This window comes from Benincasa hispida, unplaced genomic scaffold (genome assembly GCF_009727055.1).
Source record: "Benincasa hispida cultivar B227 unplaced genomic scaffold, ASM972705v1 Contig207, whole genome shotgun sequence".
Lineage (NCBI taxonomy): Eukaryota > Viridiplantae > Streptophyta > Magnoliopsida > Cucurbitales > Cucurbitaceae > Benincasa > Benincasa hispida.
This window is the reverse complement of record NW_024064645.1, coordinates 296,863-324,652: the sequence shown is the minus strand read 5'-3', so window position 1 is coordinate 324,652 and position 27,790 is coordinate 296,863. Positions and strand designations below refer to the sequence as shown.

General features: G+C 36.9%; 1 protein-coding gene across 3 annotated transcripts; it reads left to right on the top strand.

Annotated features, from left to right (window-relative positions):
- On the top strand, nt 1–27,790 carry LOC120069089 (copper-transporting ATPase PAA1, chloroplastic). Of its 3 annotated transcripts, none has more exons than XR_005479437.1 (18): nt 1–509; nt 694–747; nt 1,016–1,169; nt 5,212–5,286; nt 5,456–5,733; nt 6,461–6,691; nt 12,410–12,508; nt 12,869–13,018; nt 13,224–13,370; nt 15,121–15,171; nt 15,261–15,436; nt 16,166–16,298; nt 17,595–17,692; nt 19,100–19,337; nt 21,167–21,370; nt 21,663–25,077; nt 25,227–25,307; nt 27,260–27,320. XR_005479437.1 is itself a non-coding variant. In XM_039020774.1 (17 exons), the coding sequence occupies exons 1-17, from the start codon at nt 81–83 to the stop codon at nt 27,443–27,445; spliced, it is 2,784 nt and encodes a 927-aa protein (XP_038876702.1). In that variant the 5' UTR covers nt 3–80; the 3' UTR covers nt 27,446–27,790. The 3 variants fall into 3 exon arrangements, 1 of the variants encoding a protein (XP_038876702.1); XR_005479438.1 differs by having other exon boundaries at nt 2–509; nt 21,611–25,077; XM_039020774.1 differs by lacking the exon at nt 21,663–25,077 and having other exon boundaries at nt 3–509; nt 27,260–27,790.

Sequence of the window (27,790 nt, the reverse complement as noted above, 5' to 3'; positions counted from 1 at the left end):
CAAATACCCTTTTTCAAAATTTTGGTTGTAGTTATCTGTGGAAACTGAAGTCTGTACAGAGTTCATCTCGGTTTCCTCCGATGGACTCCATCTTCTCCGCCACGACGAGCAACATAGCCATTTGCTGCGTTTCGAAAGCCTTGAATCGGAGGCTTTCCGAAATTGTTCGTAGAAGATGCGTTCATGGCGTTGACCGAGCTCGCCGTTTCAGCTGCATTTCCAGTTATCTTGGCCTCTACGGAACTACTGGACTTTTCGGTTCTTCTTCACCGTCGCTCAGGACTCTTCAGGTTGTTCTGCCTTCGCTGCGGTGTCGTTTGCGGTGTGTTTCGAGCTCCTCTGTATCTTTTGCATCTGGTGGCGGAAATGGTGGTCTTGGAGGGAAGAATGGCGGCGGAGGTCGTGGTGGAGATGGTGGACTGGGCGGTGGAAAGGGCAATAAGTTTGTTTCTGGTAGCGCTGAGGAGGGTTCTTCACTGTTGCCTAACGTTATCATACTCGACGTTGGAGTACGGATTTTGCATCGCTTTCTTGGTTCTTGATTTATCTTATCATTGCAGCTGTCGTTCGTCTTATATCTCTACCGACTTCTGTGACAATTTGGATGCTTTTTTTAAAAAAAAAAAAAATTCTGATCCTTCTTCTGTTCAATATTATTGTAATTTTTTTTTCTCATATAAAAAAAAATCGTAGGGAATGACATGCGGGGGATGCGCAGCAAGTGTGAAGAGAATACTAGAGAATCAGGTTATAGTTACTAATTCTCTTTGCTCGGACTTCAATTATGGAAATAATTTTTGTTTTGTTCTGTTATACTCGGTAATAATCAAGAAACGTGAATATATGATTGAATTAAATGTAGAAACTAGGTTAGTAAAAGCCAGTAAGTTTAGAAATCCTCTTCAATTGGTTCAAAGAACTATTAAACTAAATCGCAGCAAGGCATTGAAAGTGAATGCACATTTTTTCTTGAGAAATGAACCAATGCTCATGCTATTGTAAAATCACCAAACAGCCACGAGTGTCATCTGCTAGTGTGAACCTCACAACAGAGACTGCAGTCATATGGCCAGTACCGGAGGTGAAAGATTCACCTCATAGGGTGAAGCAGTTGGGAGAGACGCTTGCTAATCATCTAACTCAATGTGGTTTTGCATCTAGTCTTCGAGGTCAAATCTCATCTTTCATAATGTACAAAACTATCCTCTTTTATGGCTAATATTTAATTATTGTTTACATGATCTCTAGTATAATTGTTCGTTAGTTTTTGTGGATGCCTTCCTACTTTTCTCCGCTTTTGTTGTTTCTGCCATCTCTGCTTTGGACTTGCTAAAATTGTTCATTCCCATTTGTATCCGATCAATTTGTAGAAACCTTTTATATGTGATAGTTGTAATGGCGACGGTCACCATAAGGCTCAAGGAGCCGCTGGGTCTTTCAATCTCTGGCTTCTTGATAGTATCTTTATGAAGTTGATGTTGGGAAAAACCTCACTTGCCACATGTCGAAGTTGATCGTTCCATCAAATTTCTCCACATCAAATGTTATTGGACTCATAAAACTTGACACATAATTAAACAGGAATGCTAATAAGGTGAAGGAGTTTAGACCTATTAGTCTTACAACCAGTGTTTATAAGATCTTGGCTAAGGTTTTCGCTAATTGGTTAAGGAAAGTGATGCCCTCTACCACCTCTAAGGTGCAAGGAGCTTTCCTGGCTGGAAGGCAGATCTTGGATCAAACTCTTATAGCCAACGAGGCCATCGAGGACGCTCGCATGAAGAAGAAGGAGGGAGTGATGCTTAAACTTAACTTTGAAAAGGCCTATGATCATGTTGATTGTGATTTCTTGGACAAGGTGATGATGATGAAAGGTTTTGGGTTTAGATGGAGGATGTGGATGTGGGGTTGCATTAGGGTGTCGTACTTTATCCTAATCAATGGAACCCCAAAATAGTCGATTCAAGCTTCTAGAGGTTTAAAGCAAGGGGACCCCTACTAACATTTGGGACTACCACCTTTTGGATGGTTTTTTATTTTGTGGTAATAGGTTATGCATCCCACAAGGATCTCTACGCGAGGCTATCATCATGGAAGCCCATTCGGGCGGCCTAACAGCTCATTTAGACCGTGACAAAACCTATGAAACCCTTGCCACATGATTTTTCTGGCCTTAGCTTCGAAAAGATGTCAACAATTTAGTAAAAGGGTGCTTTACTTGCCAAATCTTCAAAGGTCACACTCAAAACACCGGTTTGTATACTCCTCTTCCAATCCCTACTAACATTTGGGAGGACTTATCGATGGATTTTATATTAGGGTTGCCAAGGACACATAGAGGGTTTTGACTCTATATTTGTCGTTGTGGATAGGTTTGGCAAAATGGCTCATTTCATACCTCGTAAGAAAACATATGATGCTTAAACATTGCTAATCTTTTCTTTCGAGATATTGTTAGGCTTCATGGAATTCCAAAGACAATTGTGTCTGATAGAGATGTCAAATTTATGAGTTTTTTTGGAAAAGTTTGTGGAAACATTTTGGCACTAACCTCAAAATTTGCTCTTTAAGCCACCCACAAACGGACGGTCAAACAGAAGTTACAAACCGAACATTGGGTAATATGCTTTGATGTCTAAATGGAAATCAACCAAAACAATGAGACACTAACCTTGCACAAGCGAAGTTTGCTTACAACATGCAAAATAGATCAACAGGGAAGTGTCCATTTGAGATTGTATACACTAGACCCCCTCGTTTGACTTTTGATCTTACAGCTCTTCCTTCTAACGCAGATATTAGCGAAGAAGCTGAACTTGCTAAACGTATTCAAGAGCTACACTCAGAAGTCATTGACCACCTAGAGAAAGCAACCTCCACATACAAAGCTCAAGCGGATAATCATAAAAGACATGTTTCATTCAAGCCTGGAGACCTTGTAATGATATATCTTCGAAAGGACCACTTGCCAAAAGGAGCATACAACAAACTTAATGACAAAAAGCTCAGACCATTTGCTATCCTTGAGAAATACAGTGATAATGCTTACAAGATCGATCTCCCATCTTCATTCAACATAAACAATACTTTCAATGTTGTAGACATCTTCCCTTATCAAGCCCCGGATGAGTTCAAGCTTTCAACTTAAAACTCGAGGACGAGTTTAATTCTAAGGGGGCCGAGTTGATGTAAGTATATTAAGGGTATTTTGGGCATTTCTTGTAAAAAGGGTATTTTGGATATTTCTTGTAAAATGACAGATTGTGTTCTCTTTTTAAATTGAGTTTTAATTTTAGAATAGGTGTGACAAAACCCTTCTCCTTTGGGTCTATTTAAAGGAGGTTAGGTTAGTTAGTTAATTAGGTGTGTACAAGCCCTTTCCCTTTGGGCCTATTTAAAGGGAACTTATCACTCATTTTAGTCAATGAATAAAAGCTTATTCTTCCAAGACTCTTTAGTCTTCACCACTAACCAGTCGAGTGATTTCCACGTGATAAAGACAAAGTGGATCTTGGATGGACTTTGTTTTGAAAGCTTGAAATGTTTTCCATTAACTGGAACTATCGGTGTTAGGGAGAAAAGTTTCCGATCAATATGTATCGATCGGATGATGGTAGAAGAAGGGGTAATCGGTGATGAAGGCTAGGGCATGGTGGTTGGAGGTGGGGCATGGTGGTCGGAGGCTGGTTGGGGCTAGAAAAGGAAAATTCTATGTTGTGGAGGGAAGAGGAGAGAGGAGAGAGGAGAGAGCATTTTGGAGGCTTTTACGGCTTACATTGAAAATTCTAAGGTCTGTTCTCCTTTTTTAGTCAATAATATATAGTCTTCAGGTTTTTATTATTAAAAGGAAAAACCCTTTATCAGTTTTTTGTTCTTTTTAGTGGTCCACTTCGTATTAGGTAGATTTTGTTTGGTCTTATGCTTTTTTTCCCTGTTGTTTTATGATGTATCGCTTACTAGATCCATGTTGTACTTGGATGCTTTGCTTTTTCATTTGTTGGGTTGTTCCAAGTTTTTAGTATACTAGGATTGTTTGTATGGATATGATGAGGGTGCTATGGGGTTGTCAACCTAGTTGAGATGTCCAAATGCACCCCCCTTGATTCCTAGTCTTGTTGCTCTTTGTATCTCTTTAATTTGTACTTTAAGCATTAGTCTCATTTCATTATGTCAATGAAGAGACTTCTTTCCCTTTTTTTTTTAAAAAAAAAGGAAAAACCCTTTAATCAAATTCACATCTTCACTTTGTAAGTGACCTTGCAAATAGCTGTTCTTCTTCAACTTCAACAATGATCTGAGGGAACTAATTAGGTTCAAGCAGAGTCAAACGTTCAAGGGAGATCACCTCCTCTAATCGAAGTGGAAGACTTAAGAAGATGACTAAGGTTTTTCAAAACGCTAAACAATAAGCTATAAGATAAGAATAATTTTGAATTCCTTATCTTCAACTCATTGACGCGGTGAACTACAACCTCTTGGTGGCTTGAAGATCTGATTGTGGAGATGTGAAGTTTAGAGAGCTATAGGACATGTGCTTGTGAAGTCATATGGATAGAGCTATAGGGGACACTTTAGCTAGGTTTCCAATGCCAAGGATTCAGAGTAAGGTTACCCATTCCATATATAAGGTCAATATTAGACTTGAGTAAAATGTGTATGTATATATAGTTGTATTATTGGTAATGTTTTCTATCTAAACTAATATTTTCCTTGAAATATCAAATATCAAATTTTCTTTTGAGAAATAATTTGTAAAAAAGACTCCTTTGGTCTTTGCCCTTGTAAATCAAATCATTGGCACAGGCTTTGTTATGCACCATCTGCTTGTTAGCAAGTGTTTGCAATCCACGTTAGTGAGGACAGGACATAGTATTCCATTTATGTTGTGCTTCATGATCATATAGAGGCGTTTTTGCATATTTGAAAAGAACTTGTTTCAAAGACGTAGATTTGAATGTTTCTATCTGCTATTCAAGATGTTAAGCTTTATTTACCACATGTTTGCACCACCCAGCCACACATGCCCCCACCCACGTACACGCATACTTTCAGAGTGGAAAAAAACTTGGATAAAAGCTGCTTTAGAAGTTGAACCTAGTCTTAGCTTCACTCATCCCAAATGCTAGTGGGTCTCATATATTAGATGTTTGTATTCCTCGGAAGCTCTACATGTTTGCTATAGCTTGATAATACAACTTCTCATGTGTCCAGAGTCGGGAAGAGACAACATCTTCATGGTTTTTGAAAGGAAGATGGAAGAAAAGCACAATCGTTTAAAAGAGAGTGGTTAGTACTTTGTTCCCATGCTTTGGTCCTTTTGCCAGACTTTTTTCCCCTTTTGTTGGATGGATATTATGTTTACCAATAAATCTCTGACATGCTGCTATTCTTCATTTATATATAATAACTCTCTGTATATAATAACTAATGCTGCTCTTTTCTTACACTTTATCAGGTCGCAATCTTGTTTTTTCCTGGGCTCTGTGTGCTGTGTGTCTTCTTGGTCATCTTTCTCATTTCTTTGGTGCTAAGGCCTCATGGATCCATACATTTCATACTACTCAATTCCATCTATCACTGTGCTTATTTACATTACTTGGTCCTGGTCGTCAACTTATTATTGATGGTATGAAAAGTCTTGTCAAAGGAGCTCCAAATATGAACACTTTAGTTGGTCTTGGAGCTCTATCATCCTTTACTGTCAGCTCATTGGCCACCTTAATGCCAAAACTTGTAAGTGACATGTCTATAAATGAAGCCCACATGTTTCTGTACAGTCTTATTTATTCATTATAGTTTTTTGTGGCAGTCAAGTTGTAACCATTTCAATTATCAGTTGGTCTCCTTTTTATTTTCTATTTTTATGTATTAGAAAAAATCAATCCTTTTGTGGCCACATTCAAACACAAAGCTTTAAGTGCTTTGGATGGGAGGGTTTATCTATTATGCCATCCTTAGGAAAATTTAGACTGGATGAAATTGTTATACAACAATTTAGGGAGGAATTTAGTAATACGTTTCCTGAATCTGTCCAAGGATGGAAAACATGAATGTGACATATCCATTATGAGAGCCTGTGGGGAGTTGGGTTTAATTATTTTGATAAAACTTTATTCACCACATGTATATGAATGAGTTAACAGTGTCAGTTTGCTGTTAGGATACTGAAAGCTTAAGTTATTAACCTTTTTTTGGAAGTGATACTGTGAAAGCTTAAGTTATTAGCCTTTGAACATTCTTAATGAAAATTTATGTTTAGGCTCATTAATACTGTTGTTGAAATGTGATAGTAAATAAATCCACTATAGATGTTAGATTGACTTTATTAAGGTGGTTTCTGATACAAACATTTTCCAATCTCAATTTATTGTCATTTCTCTTACCAGAATATTTATTTCAATGCATTTTCTTCAATCCTCTACATAAAATGCCTGGCCTATAATATTTATTTTCTTGGCAGGGTTGGAAGGCTTTCTTTGAGGAACCAGTTATGTTAATAGCATTTGTATTGTTAGGAAGGAACCTTGAACAGAGAGCTAAAATTAGAGCTGCAAGTGATATGACAGGACTTCTTAGTATTTTGCCCTCAAAGGCTCGTCTAGTTGTTGATGGTGATACAGAATTGGATTCAACAGTTGAAATTCCTTGTTCTAGTCTTTCAATTGGAGATGAAGTTATTGTACTTCCTGGGGTTAGTCAAATGAATATGTCATCAAAAGCTCGTCTAATTGATATACTTTATTGTCAATTACTTTGAACAGATATGTCCTTTCTTTTAGCTAATTATATCCCAGGCCAAACTTCATATGAATAATTTACATTAGAACAAATTTCCTTCTTTAGCTGTTGAGCAAATTTAAGCTTAAAATTGTTTGAACCTGTCGAAAAACAGTTTGTAACCCTAGAGGTATTTTAGTAATTGTATGTACCCTAGGGTTTCCCACTAGTCTATTTATTTGACCTATTCTCTTGTACTTTGTGTATCAGAATTAATAATAAAAATCAGTCTCTATCGTGGTTTTGTCTCCCTGATCTTAGGTTTCCATGTAAATCTCGTATTCCTTTCCTCCTCTTTTTTTCAACATGGTATCAGAGCATGGCGACGAAACCCTAGTCATCATTGATGAAAATAGACCAGATTCTCCATCAGCAACCTCCATTGGGACTAGTCGGGAAGCCGTGGAACAATACTCCAAGCCGCGCTGCGAAAATCATCCAATCCGTCTCAGACCCTAACTCTAATCGGCCCAGTTCCAGCTGTCCATCCCCAGCCGAACCGAAAATCATCCAGCTGCTCGACCATTCCCAATTGTCGCGGATGTTCCAGCCGTGCGACCCAGCGTTTTCCAGCCGCTCGACCACTCCCAACCGTTGTGGATGTTCCAGCCGCTCGAGCCTAGTGTTTTCCAGCCGCTCGATTACTCCCAACCGCCGCGATTCTAGCCGCATGACCCCAGCCACACCTCCTCGTCGGTTGACTCAGCCGGTGCGACAAGCTAGTCGGAGCAGATCCCGTGGGTCGCGACTTCCCATCTGCTTCCAGCCGGCTGCTATGGTCGAGCAGAGTCAACAACCAGTGCGACTTCTCATCAGCGGTCTGCTCTGATGGCGCCCGCGGTCGGATCAGCACATCAGCTTTGTCGGGGGTCTACAAGTGATCTCCAACGGGGTTTTGTCCATTTACAACAGTAACTTGCAGATTTCGGAACGGTTCTTGGGACAAACTCTCAACCAGATTTCTCGGCCAACATACCAATATACTCTGAAAACCCGGTAAATTCTTTCCCTATTTTACCAACTACAAATATCTTGTCTGGATCCATGGGAAATTCTGCAGAGTTTATTACTGGAGAGAAATTGAATGGCCAGAACTACTTTTCCTGGTCTCAATCCATCAGAATGGCCTTGGAAGGACGTCATAAGTTTGGATACTTGACTAGAGAGATACCTAAGCCCGTTCCAGGAGACCCTCAGGAGCGGATCTGGAAAGGAGAAGACTCGCTGTTGAGATATGTTCTGATTAATAGCATGGAACCCCATATTGGTAGACTGTTACTCTATGCTGCAACTACCAAGGATATTTGGGATGCTGTTCAACAACTTTATTCAAAGAGGCAGAATGCATCCCGGCTTTATACGTTACGGAAACAGGCACGTGAATGTAAGCAAGGTACTATGGACGTAACGTTCTATTTTAATAAAATGACTCTTTTGTGGCAGGAGATGGATCTTTGTAGGGAGACAATCTAGAAATGTGCTCATGACGGAGCACGGTGTGCAAAAATTGAAGAAGCAGATCGTGTCTATGACTTCCTGGCCGGACTAAATTCGAAGTTTGATGTCGTTCGGAGTCGGATTCTGGGGCAACGCCCTACTCCCTCTCTCATGCTGCAATGAATAACCCAATCATTACATCTATTGATGCTGCGGCTTTTGCCACTAAGTCCTCCAGTATTGACAGCAATAAAAGGCCCACTCCTGTCTGTGAGCATTGTAAAAAGCCGTGGCATACAAAGGACCAGTATTGGAAGCTACATAGACGACCCTCAAACAGTAAACGTCTCCCAAATCAACCTCTGGACGTGCCCTTGTGAGTGACTCGGTAAATGAGAATCCTCAGCAGCAACCCTCTGCAGATAGTACAACCAGCCTGAGTACGGTTGGAGTCAAGGCCATCGCCCAGTCAGGTAATATCTAGTCTTTTGGTCTTATTAGTATTAATGGCAAAAAACCTTGGATTGTTGACTCAGGGGCGACAGATCATCTTACTGGTACCTCTGATCAGTTTCTCTCATATTGTCCAAGTGTCGGTAACGAACGAATTAGGATTGCAGATGGGTCGTTCGCACCTGTTGCAGGAAAAGGGCATTTATCTCTGTTTGAGAGTTTGGTTTTGCGGGATGTTTTGCATGTTCCTAAAATTTCATATAATTTGTTATCCATCAGTAAGATTACAAGAGATTTGAATTGTCGGGCAGTATTTTCACTCGACTCTGTTTTATTTCAGGATCTAAACTCGGGGACGATGATTGACACTGCTCGACACGATAGGGGACTCTACTTCCTGACTGATGATGCTTCCTCTAGGAATGATTATAGGACTGGCCTTGTCTCTTTAAATTTTTCTAATTCTGAGAATGATTTTCTGTTATGACATTACTACTTAGGACATCCAAACTTTCAATACATGAAATTCTTATTTCCGCATTTATTTTGCAATATTAATATATCTTCTTTAAATTGTGATGTGTGTATTCGTGCCAAACAGAGTCGTGTCTCCTTTCACTCCCAGCCCTATAAACCATCCAAACCCTTCACCTTAGTCAACAGTGATGTTTGGGGTCCCTCACCAACCACAACCTCCACAGGGAAACGCTGGTTTGTCACTTTTATAGATGACCACACTCGGCTTACTTGAGTATTTCTTCTCACTGATAAGTCCGAAGTGTTATCTGTATTCCAACAATTCTATGCCACTGTGGAAATCCAGTTAGTGCCAGGATTGGTATTTTGAGAAGCGACAATGGGCGAGAATTCTTTAACACTTCCTTCCAGGAGTTCCTTGCATCCAAAGGGATTGTCCACCAGAGTTCGTGTGCCTACACTCCCCAGCAAAACGGGGTAGCCGAAAGGAAAAATTGCCATTTGGTGGAAGTGGCCAGGTCTTTGATGCTATCCACATCACTCCCGTCTTACCTATAGGGTGATGCCATCCTTACTGCTGCTCACTTAATCAACCGAATGTCTTCCCAGGTCCTCAACTTTCAAAACCCATTAGACCATTTGAAAGAGTCCTACCCCACTACTCGTTTAGTCTCTGATGTACCACTTCGAGTTTTTGGTTGTGTTGCTTTTGTTCACTCCCATGGTCCAAACCGCACGAAATTTACCCCCCGTGCTAAAAAATGCGTCTTTGTTGGGTATCCACTTCATCAGCATGGGTATAAATGTTACCACCCATCCTCTCGCAAATATTTTGTTTCCATGGATAACACCTTACTTGATGATCAACCCTTCTTCCCTGTTAGCCATCTTCAGGGGGAGACATCTAGTGAAAAGACTAACTGGTCCACTTATACAGTTCCCTTGGAGTTATCTCCCATTCCCAAACATGTCGGTCCTATCCTCCCTACCAATCAAGTCCCATGGATAACATACTATAGGAAGAATCTCCGGAAGGAAGCAGCGTCACCTGTTGCATCTCCGGCTTCGGTCCATGAGTCAAACTCGACATCAGGTACGTGTATTCCTGAAATCAATGAGATTGATACTTGTACTGAGACTAACGAATGCAGAGAGGAAAAAGGAGGAAAAGGTGCTGACAGCACCACTTTAGCAGATGGGAAGACGACGGTAAATAATGATTCGGACACAGTTCTTGAAAATGTGAGTGATACTAGAGATAATGGTGAAAAGGTGATTTCTGAAGATGAAACCCAGGCAGAGGAGACTAGCGATCACAGTGGAAATTCTAACAGACTGAAGGAGCAAGATGCTTCTCTTGATCTTCCAATAGCCCTAAGGAAAGGTATTTGGTCATGTACAAGGTACCCTATGCATAGTTACATGACCTACAGTAACCTGTCATCTGAATTTAGGGCCTTTACCACCAGTTTAGATACAGGGGTGATACCGAGTAACATACAAAAAGCAATGAGAACTGACGTTTGGAAAGCCGCTGTTATGGAGGAGATGAGGGCTCTTGAGAAAAATGGAACATGGGACCAGGTGATCCTACCCAAAGGGCACAAGACAGTTGGATGTAAATGGGTTTTCACTATAAAGTACAAGTCAAACGGGACTGTTGATCGGTACAAGGCCAGGTTAGTTGTCAAAGGGTTTACCCAAACCTTTGGAGTAGATTACTCTGAGACATTCTCTCCTGTGGCTAAACTCAATACTATCCGAGTATTGCTATCAGTTGCAGTTAACAGAGATTGACCTCTGCATCAACTGGATGTAAAGAATGCCTTTCTCAATGGAGAACTTGAGGAGGAAGTCTACATGAATCCTCTCCCGGATTTGAAGATCAGTTCAAATAGCGAGTCTGCCGGCTGAGGAAGTCACTATATGGGTTGAAACAATCTTCGAGAGCCTGGTTTGACAGATTTGCCACCTTTGTCAAAGGACAAGGGTGTACCCAAGGGCACTCAGATCACACACTATTTACAAAGAAGTCAACTTCAGGGAAGGTTGCTGTTCTCATTGTGTACGTTGACGATATTTTGCTCTCTGGTGATGATGATGATGAAATTGTGAAACTCAAAGCAAAGATGACCAAAGAATTTGAAATTAAAGACCTTGAGAAGTTAAGATACTTTCTCGGAATGGAAGTAGCCCGGTCAAGGGACGGAATCTCAGTGTCCCAACGGAAATACACGATTGATCTTCTAACGAAAACATGAATGACTGGGTGCAAACCTGTTGACACCCCAGTTGAATATAATTCAAAGCTCAGCAATATCAGTAAAAGTGTCCCAGTCAATAAAGAAAGGTATCAACGGTTAGTTGGAAAATTGATATACTTATCTCATACGAGACCCGATATTTCATATGCAGTGAGTGTTGTCAGTTAGTTTATGCAGGCTCCTTGTGAGGAACACATGACAATAGTTGAACGCATCCTACGATATCTGAAAGGTACATCAGGTAAAGGGTTAATGTTCAAGAAGTCTGATAAACGTTGCATTGAAGCCTACACTGATTCGGATTGGGCAGGGTCTGTTGTTGATAGAAAATCAACATCTGGGTATTGCACATTTGTTTGGGGTAAGCTAGTGACCTGGAGGAGCAAGAAACAGGGAGTTGTGTCCAGAAGTAGTGCTGAATCTGAGTATCGGGCCATGAGTTTAGGGATATGTGAAGAAATCTGGTTGATGAAAGTGTTGTTAGATCTTCATCAAGACAATGAGCTCTCAATGAAATTGTTTTGTGACAATAAGGCTGTAATAAGTATTGCTAATAATCCTGTCCAGCATGACAGAACAAAACACGTTGAGATTGACCGGCACTTCATCAAGGAAAGACTTGACAACGGAAGTATATGTATTCCATATGTTCCCTCAAACCAACAAATTGCAGATGTGGTCACAAAAGGGTTATTGAGACAAAGCTTTGATTACTGTGAGAGGGAGTGTCGAAAAACAGCTTGTAACCCTAGGTGTATTTTAGTAATTGTATGTTCCCTAGGGCTTCCCACTAGTCTATTTATTTGGCCTATTCTCTTGTACTTTGTGTATGAGAATTAATAATAAAAATCAGTCTCTATCGTGATTTTCTCCCCCTGATCTAAGGTTTTCCATGTAAATCTTGTGTTCCTTTGTTCCTCTTTTTTTCAACAGAACCTATAATACAGTTAAACATTTAACAGTTTTACTGCAACTTTTACATGATTTTTTCTTGATTTCAGGACCGTATTCCTGCTGATGGAATTGTGAAATCTGGTAGAAGCATTGTGGATGAGTCTAGTTTCACTGGGGAGCCATTACCTGTTACCAAGCTGCCTGGGGTACATTTTTTGTTTTTGTTTTTTAAAAAAATTTGGTCAGAGCATCATGATCTCTCTCTCGCTCTCTCTCTCTCTCTGAGAAACATCATTGTCTCAGTTTTGATGTTGGTTTTGCATGTTTATTGGCAAGCAATAAGTCTACCTTGTTGCAAAGTGGTCATATATAGAACAACATGGTGCCTTCTGCAACTGTCTAATTGAAAGTTGAGGACATAACTTTTGTGCATAATAGGATAAGTAAATTGCGTTTGACCATTATGACATACTTTTTGTTTTCTAAAGTAAAGCACTTCTGAAATCTACAAAGAGTATGTTAGTTTCATTTTATCATAGAGTTTTATTTTTCCTCCCCTATGCTAGAGCCAAGTTGCAGCAGGAACTATAAATCTTAATGGAACTCTTACAGTTGAGGTGCATCGACCAGGAGGTGAGACTGCTATGGGAGATATTATTCGTTTGGTTGAAGAGGCTCAAAGCCGGGAAGCTCCTGTTCAACGGTTGGCTGACAAGGTTATGGTTATCTCTGAATAATAATAATTATTATTATATTCTAATTCTATGTTGAAATTGCTTGAAGTAGTCTTCGGATGGATTTTATCCGCCCTCTTTTGTATCTTTCTCCCTATAAAAGAGGTTCCAAACATATTTAATGGCTTCTTATTGTGAATTTATGCATGGAATTGATTTTTTCTGCTGTCTGTTCTTACTTCACCAGGTGTCTGGGCACTTCACTTATGGAGTAATGGCACTCTCCGCAGCAACTTTTATCTTTTGGAGTCAATTTGGGTCACGCATTCTGCCAGCAGCTCTTTATCACGGAAGTTCAGTTTCATTGGCTCTGCAGCTTTCTTGCAGTGTTCTGGTATGATGATTGAAAATTGTGCTTAAACCCTGGTTACCTTTGCATTCAAATTTATGAACACATGTTCTACATCAAAATAATAGGGGTGGTCATTCAAACCGCAAAAACCGAACTGTTTCTAAAAACCGAACCGAAAACTCAGTGAAATCGAAAAATGCGGTTCGATCCGATTTGAAGAAATTTTGAAACCGAATTAATTCGGTTCAGTTCAATTTCACTTTCGAAAACCGAATTTGAAACCGAACCGAACCGTTTTTAACTAATATATATATTTATTTATTTATATATATTTTTTAAAAAGAGTAAAACCGAATTTAAAACGAACCGCTTTTAATTTAAAGAACAAAACTGAATTTTAAACCGAACCGAACCGTTTTTTAATTAAAAAAGAATATAACATGGATTTTTCAAAGATGCCAAAACTAAATTTGAAACCGAACCGAACTGCATATATGTGGTTCGGTTCGGTTTGAACCAATAAATCGGTTCGGTTCGGTTTCACATTTTAAAAAATTCGGTTCAGTTTGGTTTGACCACCGAACCGAACCGTTTCCACCCCTACAAAATAATATTTCTGAGGGGTCATACTAGAAATTTTCTCTAAACATATTCCTACGTTAAAATCAAGTAATTCTTACACTAGATCTAAAATGGCCATCCTAGACACAGATAGGATTTTGTGGTTGAATGTATTTGATGCTTCATTTTGGTAAATTTGGTTCGAAGCAAATACATTGATTACTATCGAGGAAGATGGATAGAACATCTGTATTAACTGCCTCGTGGATGTAGAAATATAGTAAATACATAGGGTCATATTTGTCCTAACCGGCAGATTTATCTGGTGGAATCTTTTCTTCTGAAGGTCCACACTCAGGAAGTATAGAGTTGTACCGTTCTCTAGGATTAACTAACTGGAAGTGCAGCATTTGGTTTGGAGGATGAGCAGCAAGCACAATGAATTCGGTTCTCATTGGAGAACATAAATTATCTGGATTTCCTGTTGGGCTTCATATTTGAAACACAACGTAAACCAATTTGATACCCGTTCTATTTTAAGAAGTAGAATTTCTTTGCTTCATTACATTACCTATTTCTAAAACGTTTTACAATACAAGCCAAATAATAATAATAAAAAAAATTTAATCTGTTTCTGTCCATAATATCCTGTTATTAAAAAAAGAAAAAAAAAAAAACTCTACTTTTTGTTTCGAAATTTGACTTGGAACTTTAAAAGTTTTATTGAAAAGGTGGGAAAAAAATTACAAAGAAAAACTGAGTAAAAGAACATAATTTAAAAACAGCAAGCTAAAACGTAATCTTTAAAAAACCAGATTTAATTTTTTGTTTTACAGATTCGATTTTCATTGTTGTTATGTAAGTTGTTTTCTGTTATTGAATTCCTTAGTAAGATGAATATCAGTTAATTCTCTGTATGAATGAGAATAATCCGAAAAAGTATTTATTATAGCATGAATGAAATTGAGAGAGATTTGGCAGTTTCATAATTCAGTCATAATAATATCAAAAACATTATATTCTCGACACAATTCTCATATTCTTCTAGTCAACTTTTTGACTCAACATCGATACAATAAAAAACTTTTATTCTTTGTATAACCCCACCATTCTTCTTACGAACTAGAGACGAAATGTGTGCATGTTCTTTTTCCCTGTAAAAAATGTTTTGCTTCTCTTTTATCAATTGGCATGTTTAACGGTATATTTCTGGTCTATATTCTCAATGCAGGTTGTTGCTTGTCCATGTGCACTTGGCTTAGCTACGCCAACTGCAATGCTGGTAAATTATCTCCTAAAGTTGCTTCATTTCTGTATTAGATTATGCAATTTGAATTTATTTATGATTTTGTTTGTTTATGAGTCTACCAGGTTGGAACTTCATTAGGGGCAACTAAAGGATTACTTCTGCGTGGTGGAAATATCTTAGAGCAGTTCTCAATGGTGGATACTGTTGTCTTTGACAAAACAGGGACCTTGACAGTTGGGAAACCTGTTGTGACAAAGGTGTTTGCAACTTCAAGATATGAGAGAAATGTAGATTCACAGTTGAGTGTAGTTTCTTAACTTATAATGGATGTTTCCTTGGGTGGTAAGTAGGCATATTAGCTAATAGTGTAGCTAAAGTAAGACAACCACCTCCAATTTATTCAGTTCAGTTATTCCTACCAAGGAGAAGTTCAAACTTCCCCTTATTCCAAGAGATGTTCTTCTTCTTCTTCTTCTTCTTCTTTTCCTTTAATTTTTTTAAATTAAAAAGAAAGAAATGACAAAATTTTGTTCAAGGTTTCAGACTCCCGTAGGAGTGAAGAAAGCAGTAAAGTCCTGAGAGGGATGAATAAACACATCCCTGCTTAGACAAATGTTACCGGCAGAATGAATTGGAAAAAGAACACCATTGAGAAGCCTTGAACTTAGGTCAAACATTTTATCCAAATCTCGATTTTTACCTTCAAAATTAATGCTCTTAATGTTAATGTTATTGCTAGCTCACTAAAAAAAAATTTAGTCAAGGGCATTATCCCGCCAAATCCTGCATTTCATGTTGTAATGAGATACCCAGAACTTGTAGATTCACATTTAATCAATTGGCCTTTTGTATTGGGTATTTGAGGCAAGAGCATGAGGAGTTTGGCCTGCAAAGAAATGTAGATAGTTGTGTGTAATGGATTTATCCATTGAATTTGGGTGTACTGCGTGTACCAAATGTGAGAGATAATTTTCAATGACTGCAAATCCCACAGTCGCAACTGAGATTAACTGCTCGTTTGATACAGGATAAACTCACATGGCAATTATTCAGAAAATGAGATTCTTAAGTTTGCTGCTGCGGTGGAATCTAACACAGTTCATCCAGTTGGGAAGGCAATTGTGGAAGCAGCTCGAGCCGTTAATGGTCAAAGCTTGAAGGTAGTTTCTTATATAAATAACAACGTTTAACAAATCAAATAGGCAGCTTATTTTCTGGAATTTTTACAAGAAACATAAGTCCTTAATATAGAAAAGTATTTAACTGTGCTATTCAATTAATTAGAACAATTTCTTTGATCAAACTTATACTAGGAACTAGCAAGTACCAGTATATAATGTGGGAAGAAAACTTTCAGGGAATGTGTACAGAAGTTGTAAATGCTCCATGGCATGCAGACCTAAAAGAAATTTTTTCTTTGCACATCCACACATTTTATCCACATTGTCACCAATATTTTGAAGACATTGATGGCTGTTAATGATATCATAATTGGTGAAGAAAAATAGAAAACCTAATTGTAATGACTAACTGGCGACGAAGTAGTTGCTTCTTATCCCCCAAAAAACAAACAAAAAATTAAAAAGTATGGATTATAGTTTTGTGATTTGCAGCCTTTCAAGCATTACCATTTAAATTCCTTTGTTACAAATTGGAGAAATCTTTTGTATCTCCCTTAAATGGTATCTCCTTTTCTATCCCTTTGGATCATTTGATTCAATTAATGATTTTTTTTAATTAAAAAATGTTTAGCGACTTGAATTATATAAGAAGAAACACATAAATTACCGAGAAAATTTTAGAGCATGGTCTTTTGTTATGCAAATTTTTATATCCTCTGACTCATGCATGCACCACTACAAAAACTTACAGAAATTCCCGAAGTGTGGGTTCTCTTAAAGCTTAAACGCCATGCTACTATTGGTTTTGATAAGTGGTATACTTTCATGAAATGTGATTTGAGGGCTTTAATGCTGTTGATTATTTCTTTTATTGTTAATATATATATATATATTTTTTGTATTATATTTGTTAATTGTATATTTCCTTATTGGTAATGGGTGTTTCTTTTATTTAAGAGACCCTTTCCTTCTCAAAGAAATAAGAAAGCATTATTATTTTCGGTATATGATATCAAAGTAGGAGGTTTTGTGTTTAAACCGTTGTAGTGTCCTTTCCTCTCTCATTTATCGTTGATTTCTACTTGTTGGGCGTCCTATAAATTTCCAAGCCCACAAATGAGAGAAGTATTGAAGTATTGGTATATAACCAAATCTATCATAACCCATCAGCTTAAGCTATTGGGTCAATAAGCAATTTAACCTATGCTATTGGCAAATTGCATATATATATCCTGGAAGCTTATAGAGGATGGAACTAATTGAGTTATTAGGAGAAAAACATTGCTTTTTGAGCTGTTATTTTAATTATTGAATTTAAATATTTAACACCTACAGGTGGTTGAAGGAACATTTGTTGAAGAACCTGGTTCTGGTGCTGTTGCAACAGTAGAAAACAGAATAATATCTGTCGGAACTCTGGACTGGGTTCAGAGGTATTTCTCCACATCTGTTCTGAATATGGATTGAAGGGCTATGTTGTATTTGTAAATGTCTATCCATGAAAGGTCCGTTTGTTTCTGAAGGCTCTCCAAACTTGGCTAAAAATCAGTTAAATGTGGTGCAATTGGATCTTAGAGAATTGCTGAATGAATTGACTTCTTGAGTTCAATATTCACAATAATTTGATTTCCTTTGTAGTTTATATCAGTTTGGCTTAGTTTCTCACTCTCGGCACTGCTAACTGTAGTGGACCTAAAATACGTCAGAATTCCTGAGTGTTCGTATGTGTATAGGGCAGCAAAATTGCAGATGTGTGTTATTCGGGAGGGAGGTTTGGCATGCATTTCCTCGTTCACAGCAAAGTGGGTAAAGGAATGAATGTGGAATTCCCTAGTGGGGTGATTACAAATTCCATATTGGGAGCTTTTCATGATTTATGAGTATAGTTTGATTTACTCGAGTACTAAAACCAGATGACAGAGTAACCCTTCTGCTAAATACCAAGGTAAAATTAGGAATTGAATAGAATAATTCTTTCATATTCACAAATTCTCAAGTACCTAAAAAATAAAAGGAACAAAGTCTTACATATACAATCACTCTCTAATTACAACTAATAAATATACCAAGGTAATTATCATTATTATTATTATTAGTGTACCAATGTAAATATTAAAGCACAAACCAACACAGACTAGATTGGAAAAGGGAACATGACCACTACTGGTTTTAGCTCTATCTAGTCCTGTTGATCAGTTCTTCTTTCTTTTTTTTTCTTCTAAATAGCATGTTTTTTTTAACCGCCGCACAAAGAAAATATTTGGTTGAAATTCTCATATACGGTTCTCAGATGGGGGTCCCCTTGGATTTCTTTTTTACCGACAAAAACTCGTGCTCGAAAATATGAACTTCTAACCAGTAGACAAGGGCCTGAATTCTTGTTGTCAGTTCACCAAAGACCGTAGTTGAAGCAATACCTCGTAACCTCTGGGATCAATCGTCCTTCCTCCTTCAGACAATTTTCTTCCTACAATCTCTCGTTACTTCTTGTCAGTTCTCCACTATCCCCACCTCCATGTTTCCAATTCTTTTTACTAGCAATTATTGGGTGGCAAGCAATCTTATCCCAACTTTTAGACATGGCTTGAATTTTCTCTTCTGAGACTGACGTAGAAACTTTGATCTTTTCTGACTTCTCGTGTCTGAGTATAATGATTCTAGTTCATATCCAATGGTATCAAAGCTATGATTCAAGCCATGAAAACTGTTTCTTGTTTCAAACCACTACTCAAGTGATGTCTCTGCACTATCCCTCTCTTTGCGAGGATTTATTTGTAGAATATTTTTGTTGAATAAGAAATTCTATATTTATAACCACATTGAACTAACAATATCCTCAGGCATGGAGTTGTCGACCATTTTCAAGAGACGGATGATCTCAAACCCCAATCAGTCGTTTATGTAGGAATAGACAGTATTCTAGCTGGTTGTATTTATTATGAGGATGGCATCCGGGAGGATGCTGGTCATGTTGTTGACACTTTGTCTAGGCAAGGAATTAACACATACATGTTGTCCGGGGACAAAAGGAGTAATGCTGAGTACATTGCATCTCTTGTTGGACTTCCAAAAGAGAAGGTACACGATTTCACTGGTTATATTTATCTTTTAGTATGCTAGATTTTATTACTGTATCAATCGCCCATTTCTTTGCTATTCAGGTTGTGGTTAAATGGTTAATTTTTAAAGGAAAAATACCTAGGTGCATCTGGCATAGTACTTATCTTTGTCCATACCACCCAATTATCCAGTCATAATTTGTCACGTGGAAAATTGTTCTTACTTGTTTGAAATATTTTAATTCATGATGAGGGTAAGATGCATAAACATAGGTGTATCTTGGGATGTACCAAAGTATTGCCTTTTTTAAAGGTCCATTGTGTATGATATCTTATTTTCTCTTTAGGCAATTAATATGCTTGTGACCACAAGGATAACTTGAGCAGTTGAATTTAGCACAATATACGTTTGAGGTTTTGGCAAAATTTTCCATTTTTCTCCCAAAGTTATTTTGATGAATTATTGTTTTCTGGTCCTAGAACATTCTTAGGCTCACCATAATTAAGGGACCAAAAAAGCTGGTCTAGATTATTAGAGAATATGGGTTCCATCTCATCAAAACCAATTGCCAATAAGAGGAGAAACTTATCTATCTTATTAAGATTGTGAGGTCCCTTGATTTTTCCAATGTGGGATCCTCATCATGCCCCCTCAAGATGGTACCTCTTTGGGTATTCTTGGATCAGATCCTTATTTTTGTTTTTGGACCAAATGCCCATTTGGGCTTCATAGGCTTTGGTACCATATTAGATAACATGGAGTTCAATTTCAAAACCAAGTAGTAATGAGAGGAGTAACCTATCAATCTTGTTAAGGTGGTGAAACTTCAACATTGTGGACTAGCACAACATTAGGCTCTTCATGTTTGGCATATGCTGCATTAGAATTAAAGAAAAGTGTGAATGAAAAGGACAACTATGATAGGGAGAATTGCCACAAGGAAAGATAATTTCAAGAGAGAAAAGAAGAACCTTTTATTCTTTAGATCTCAGTTTGATATTTGCTTCAAGTGGTTTGATAAGAATGATCAAATTAATTAGGTAACCTGAGTTCCTTTAGAAAAGGAACCTTCTTTCCTATAATGTTAATCTCCTATAAGTATTTATGTTGTGCAAAAATCTCCAAAAATTTGTGGCTGGATTTTGAATATTTTGTTTGGCAGATGCGGGGATGTGGGTGATTTATTGATCAATTGTTGGACAACAAGGGACTTTGTTTTTACTTATTTGAGTTTGGGGTTCAATTTGTTAAAATTCCTTTAAAGTTTAATTTGACCGTGTTAAATCATCAATTGGGGGATGAAATCACATTATTGGAGTTCAAACACAAGACCTCATGCTTTGATACCATGCAAAATCACCAATGAGCCTAAAAGCTTAAGCTAATAGATTATGGTAAATTTAATTATATCAGTACTTCAACATACTAATTCAAAAAATAGGTATTTTTTCACAAACGAATTGAAGGCCTTAAAACCTTTTTGCATACCCTTTTGCTTACCCATGAACACCCTATTGTAGCCATATAGTTCTTGGTTTTCTCTTTCTATTTTATTGACAAGCAACTATCTTATCTGCAATCAATCTTGATTTTTGGTTTTTAAGCAACTTTATAGTGGGCAACATTCAAATGCTGAAAGGAGTTTTTAGTTTTTGTGGTATATTATTAGAAACATCTTTTACATGGTATGTGTCATCTCACCGAGATTTCATGTGACCTCATGGAGTGTGTTGTGCCTTGCCTAGGCTCAAAGGAGATTATATTATATTGTACAACTTTCAAGACAAAATTTATCGAGTTCAAAAATATTTTTTTTTTCCTTTTTTTTGTGATAAAAATCTTTGAAGGTACGTTCTGGAGTCAAACCCCATGAAAAGAAGAAGTTTATTAGTGAACTTCAGGAGAAGAAGAGCATTGTAGCCATGGTTGGTGATGGAATCAACGATGCTGCTGCCTTGGCCACTGCAGATATTGGAATTGCGATGGGCGGGGGTGTCGGAGCCGCCAGTGAGGTGTCTCCTATTGTGTTAATGGGCAACAGACTCTCTCAGGTACTTCAAGCCATATGTTATTTTGTTACCGGTGTTCATAATTTTGGGCACATGTATACAAAAAGTTCTTGTTAATGATAGAACGCAACTATCATTGTACTTGCTTAAAGGCCTGCTGCCCATATTTATTTCTGAGCCTATATTTTGTTGGCAGACATACCTTATTCTTCTCCTCATGCCAACTTAATTTGATGTGTTACCATGCGGAATTGAAAGATTACAATTTCATTCTTCTTACAGGAAACTTTATTTTAATTAGAACATTAGAGAAGTTCGTTCTTTTTCTTGATAGAGAATAAATAATTATCACAAAAAAATACAATGAAGTCCACACTCAAGCTGGGGAGATTGCAGAAATGGAACAGTAAGAGAAGCCCAAGCACGAATATATTAGATAAGTACTTACAATATTTTAATTTCGATTTTGATCCCTTTAGAATAAAATTTGTCTATACATAGGTTTCAACAAAGGGCTTTCATGTCTATCTTTTATGTTCTTGTGCTTACATTGAGATTTGGTTTCTTTTTGTTTTGAGCAATAGCCTCTTTTCATTATATCAATGAAAAGTTTAGTTTCCATTTAAAAATAAAAAAATAAAAAAACAAAAGGGCTTTCATGTCATTCCATATAGAGTTTTTTTGGCTATGTCACTCAGCAGTAAGCCGTGAACCATCAAGTGCTTGATACATGAATTGAGAAGACTTAACACCATTGAACTTGTCATAGTTTACCAGCTTAAACTTTTAGATTTAGCGGCAACTTAATAAAATGATTATTTTATCTCTAAGAGTACGCTGACAAACATTTCACAAGTAATAGTAGCATTAGCAGCAGCTTTTAGAAAACTGTCAATGATTTAAGGGTGACAAATGCTGTCTCTTCATTGCATTAGATGGATTGGTAAGTCCTCTTGCCATGTGGAGAGGAGTAACTTTTACATTGCCGCTCAACTACTTATATAATCTATATGCAAGTAAACCTGCCATCTAAAACAAATAAGTCAGATCCGAGTCATCTCCCTAGTCAGGTGTACTGCCCAAATCAATTCAAGTAATGTAATTCAATTTTCACTCAAGTTATTGTTGGATTTTGACAAAATATTAGAAGAATAGTTGTTCCACATCTAAAATGTTCAAGAAAATGATGGGCTCCAAGTATTATAAAATGATTCTATGCCTTTAGTTTCTAATCATCTAATTTTGAAGCACTTTAAATCCGGTATACTAACTCAATTGTGTGAGTGATATAATGCTTTGAGTTAGTGCTCTTGAAATTAGGATCAGGGAGAGATTTTGTGTGATTGTAATAATTTTTCACATTGTGGAATTATTTTTGGCCCGTGGTTTTTTCCATGTAAATTATTTTAATTTCTTTGTTATTTTTTCTGCTTATTCTTGCGGTAGTTGTGAGAGGTTTTTCCGAACAAGTGGTATCAGAGCTTTAGATTTGTAGTTTCTTGAATTTTTTATTATGCTATGTGGTTGCAAGTGTCTAAACTTCCACATTAGATAGGAATCCTTAAAATGCGCTACGATAGTATGAATAGTGTGTATTGTTCACTATTGCTAGGAATGAAGTCGATATGTCAAGCTTTATGAGTCGGTAAAGTTTGATGTGGAGAAATTTGATGGAAGGATGAACTTCAATTGTGCCAAGTGCAAGTTAAGGACATGATGATACAAATTGGGTTACACAAGGCCCTAAAGGGAAGACCAAGCAGTGTTACTTCTAAAGAGTTTAGTGATGCCGGTGATGGTGGCCTAGGAGAGTTCGATGGCAGTTCCAGTAAAGGTTGCATGAGAATGAAAATTGGGAAGAAATGGATTTGAGAACTGCAAGTGCAATCAGGCTAAGAATATTCTTGCGAATGTGCATAGAATTTTGACAGCCAAAGAGCTACGGGTGAAGTTTGAAGCAATGTATCAGGCAAAGAGCATCTTAAATCGGTTGTACTTGAAGGAGCAATTTCATTGCTGCGGATGGTGGTAAGTATGAAATACTCAGATCATCCATGTATTCTCGATGACATTGTTTTTGAGCTAGAGGTGATCGGAGTGAAGATAGATGATAAAGATAAGACACTTAGACTCATCCTATCATTTTCCCCTTCTTACTATGAATTCATGAAGCCAATCTTGATTTACAAAAAGGAAACTTTAGATTTTGTTGAGCCTACTACTAAACTTTTGTCAGAGGAGGGAAGGCTAAAGAGTGAAAGGCGTTCTTCCCGGGAAGATTCAGTACCAGTAGCTAGCAACTGGAAGAAGAAAGAGTTCAGGCAGAAAAAGGGTTGTCAGGAATGTGGATAGTCTAGACAAATGAAAAAGGATTGTCCTAATAGAGTAGGTTTGTTAAAAGGCTCTAAATTGGATGCTAACGTCATCTCCATCATGAGTATGTGATGTTAGCGATTCCACAAGATTGCACATGGGCATTGGCTTGGCACTTATGCAAAGTGTGTGTTGATAGCTAAAGAACTTCCAGGTGAGCTATGTAGGTGGAAGTTGCACCATAAATTTCAGTAAGGTTAATCAATATGTGATGAAAAAGGAAAAATCTTGGAGGGTGGTATTTGAAGCGGTTTAGTGTAGTGAGTTATAATTTTATGAATTGAGAATTATGATTGTCAATTAAGACAATGGTTGCAACAAAAGTTGTGGATTCTTCAAATATCTTGCCAATGTGGAATTTGTTGGGTTTTGGCAAAATATTAGAAGAATAGTTGTCCTAAATCTGAGAGCTTTAAAGAAGTGATGGGTTCTAAACGCTATAAAAGGAGGCTTTGCCTCTAGTTTCTAATCATCTCAATTTAAAGCACTTTAAACCTGATATACTAATTCGGCTGTGTGCGTGGTATAATGTTTTGAAAGAGTGCTCTTGTAATTGCAGTCAAGGAGAGATTTATATGTGATTATAATAATTTTTCATACACTGGAGTTTGTTTTTTCTTTTTTTCTCTTTTTTTTTTTTTTTGTCTGGTTTTTTTTCAGTTTGGAATTTTTCCACGTTAATTCTTGTGTTCCAAGATTTATCGCTTTCTTTTAATTAATTTGTTGTTTTTTTCTGTTTGTTTCTACCATAGTAGTGAGAGGTTATTTCCTCTAGTTCTCCTTGATGGGAAACTTTTCGAATTCGCCACCACATTTACTGAGGAAAAGAATTAGGGCCTAGGGGTCTATATCTTGTTACATTTTTTCCCTACAGTGTGATAGCTGTCCCATTACCTAATCAGTAGTGAGAGTTTTAACCACAATGCTCTTGAAATAGTTATGTGAAACCTAGAACAGAAAACTATCAAGTATAGTCTTCGTTGTATACTATCACTAGCTAGAAGAGATTCTCAATGCAACGAAGCAATATGTGAGAGACCTAGTTAGGGATATACTAGGATTATTAGTATGGTATTAGTAAGAACACAAGGGTAAGTAGTTAGGAAGTTGGTTAGTGTATTTGGTTATAAATAGTGGGAGGGAGATTGAGGGAAGGTGGTGAGTGATTTTGGGCGAGGGTTAGCATACTCAAGAGTCAAGAGAAAAAGATTCTAGTGTCTTATACTTGATCTTTTCTATTTCAATGTATTTTAATTCTTCATTCCTGTTCGGTACCTAACACAGAATCTCTTCTTATATTGAGGGTACGTACAAAACGAAATTTCTCAGGTTTCATATCTGAAACCTCTGGAGATCAAAAGCCAAAGGCAACATTGGTAGTCAATTTTTCTTGTGCTATCATCTTTTACATATATATCGAACATGATCTTCGTGACTACTTGTCTTGTGAAATGTCATCTTGAAAATAATCTTCTCTTTGGTTTTATGAGATTGGATGTAATTTCCGTCAAAAACTTCCTTGCAGTTGCTGGATGCTTTGGAGCTCAGCAGGTTAACCATGAAGACCGTGAAGCAAAACCTTTGGTGGGCTTTTGGATATAACATCGTAAGTTTTTAACCATCACCCAGATGCTCTCTGTTTTTCCTTTGTCCTTTCATAGTACAGAAAATTTTCATTCAACTTATAATGCTGCCTACGGCTACAACCAAACATTAGGGTTCTGACTTTTGGTTTTGGTTTTTAAAAATTAAATTTATAAACATTACTCCCATCCATGGATGTCTTTGTTTTATTATCCATTTTTTAAAGATGTTTTCAAAATTCAAGTCAAGTTGTGAAAACTAAAAATAATAGTTTTTAAAATTTTCTATATTTGTTTTTGGAATTTGGCTATGAATTCAAATATTTTGGTATGAAAGATAATGAAAAGAAATTGCAAGCAAACAAGCATAATTTGCAAAATCCAAATGATTATCAAACTGTTCTTTTTTCCTTTCTGGTTTTAAGAGCCATAAAGGTATTAAAATTCAGGTGGAAGCTCTGTTTTCTTATTATTGTTTCATTGAGTTTACCTACGTTTCATCCCTGGCCCATTGCCAAATTTCATTACTAGATTTGGTCTATGTTGGTTTATTTTTTATTTTTTTGGAGTTTTATTTTCTTTGACTCGTAATTATGAATGGAACCATAGGAGTCTATACATTCAAATCCCACCTTACCCCCTGATTAATGAATTTAATCTTTGGGAGAATATATTCTACGAAAAACTAATCTCTTCGGTCCCGTTTGGTAACCATTTTGTTTTTTGCTTTTTATTTTTGAAAATTTAGCATATTTTCTCTCAATTTCTTACAATGATTTGCATTTTTTTTAAGTACAACAATTGAATTCTTAGCCAAATTTTAAAAATAATAACAAAATTTTGAAAGCTATTTTTTTAAGTTTTCAAATTTTGGCTTTTTTTTAAACTATTGGTAAATAGTAAATAACAAAGAAAGAAATTTGGAGGTGGAAACAGTGTCTATAGACTTAATTTCAAAAACAAAAATCAAATGGTTACAAAACGGGACCTTCAATTTTATTCTTCTATAAAAAAAACCAGCTTTCTTTTGAAACTACATTCATAGGCACACAAAAACACAGTTCAACCAGCCTGGGGTCAACAATATTAAAGAAACAATCCCTAATTGTTGGTAACCAAAAGCAAACATAGTACAAATATATACATAGATATATATACACACATACACATAGGGCATCTAAATGCTCTCATAGACCTGAAGCCTTTTTCCGCGTGCTATCATACACCTAAAAAAACTCTTCTAATTTTTTTAACGATAAATGCCACACCATAGCATAGCAAAGGAACAACTTGCCATAGAAAACGGCACTTATTTTGGAAAGGAGGCCCCTGACGTATTGTCCTTCATCATAGCCCACCAACTTGCTCCCTGAATCATATCAAAAGCTTGCCAAAAGGCCCACTTGACACCTTAAAAGAAAAAAAAGGTCAAACCAGAACACATGATTCAACTCATTTGAAACACACGAAAGCCAACTAGGGCCAAGACAAACCTTGGAGACTTTCTGAACTCTTAAAGTAGGATCAACCAAGAAAAACACCCAGATTCTCACTTTTAGCATATAGTAAAGTGGGCTTTTTGCTTCAATATTTATTATTTGGTTTAAATACTACTCTAGTCTGTATAATTTTGGTTTTGGTCATGTAGTTTTAACTTCTATTCATTTTCTGTATTCTCAAAATGTCCATTTTGGCTCCCATACCTAAAGTGATGATTTTGATCCATCCACTCACTTTTATCTGGTTCTTTTTTAATTAAAATTTTAGGATTACACTATTCACTATATTTCTGTATTGTATTGAAGGGTTTCCACGTGTGTATATAATTGATGAAATTTTACAAATAGGGACCGAAATAATTTAATTTTAAAAGTGCAAGAATCAAAATGGACATTTTGGAAGTTTCATATCTTTCTAACATAATCGCTTCTCTTTTACGAATATCTAATCTCGCATCTTTGACATCTTCAATCAGGTTGGGATTCCAATTGCAGCAGGCGTCTTGCTTCCTATTACTGGGACTATACTCACTCCTTCAATTGCGGGTGCTTTTATGGGTCTGAGTTCTGTAGGAGTTATGGCAAATTCACTTCTTTTGAGATTAAGGTTTTCTCAGAACAGAAAAAAATCTCTGGAGGACCAACAACCTAAAGAAAAATAGATTAAAAAGAAACCCAATTTACACCAAACCCCATGAAAGAGATGGCTTTGAGTTCACCCTACAGAAACGAAGAGATTCTTCGCATGAAACCGAAGGCCTTCATCTTATCATCATTTTGTTAATCATTATTTTAGCAAGCCATAATAAAGAATCTTAATGTACTTTTTGTTATACTGATAAAATAACCCTAAGCCTTTGAACTTGATAGTAGGAAGTGAGTTGAATATTAGTTATTTTCGTTACGGATTCAGTTAATAAACTTAGAACTCTAGTATAGTATAAATACATATTTACCTTGTTAAACTAAACAGGCATTATTGTTGATGAAGTTTCTTTCCTTTTGAA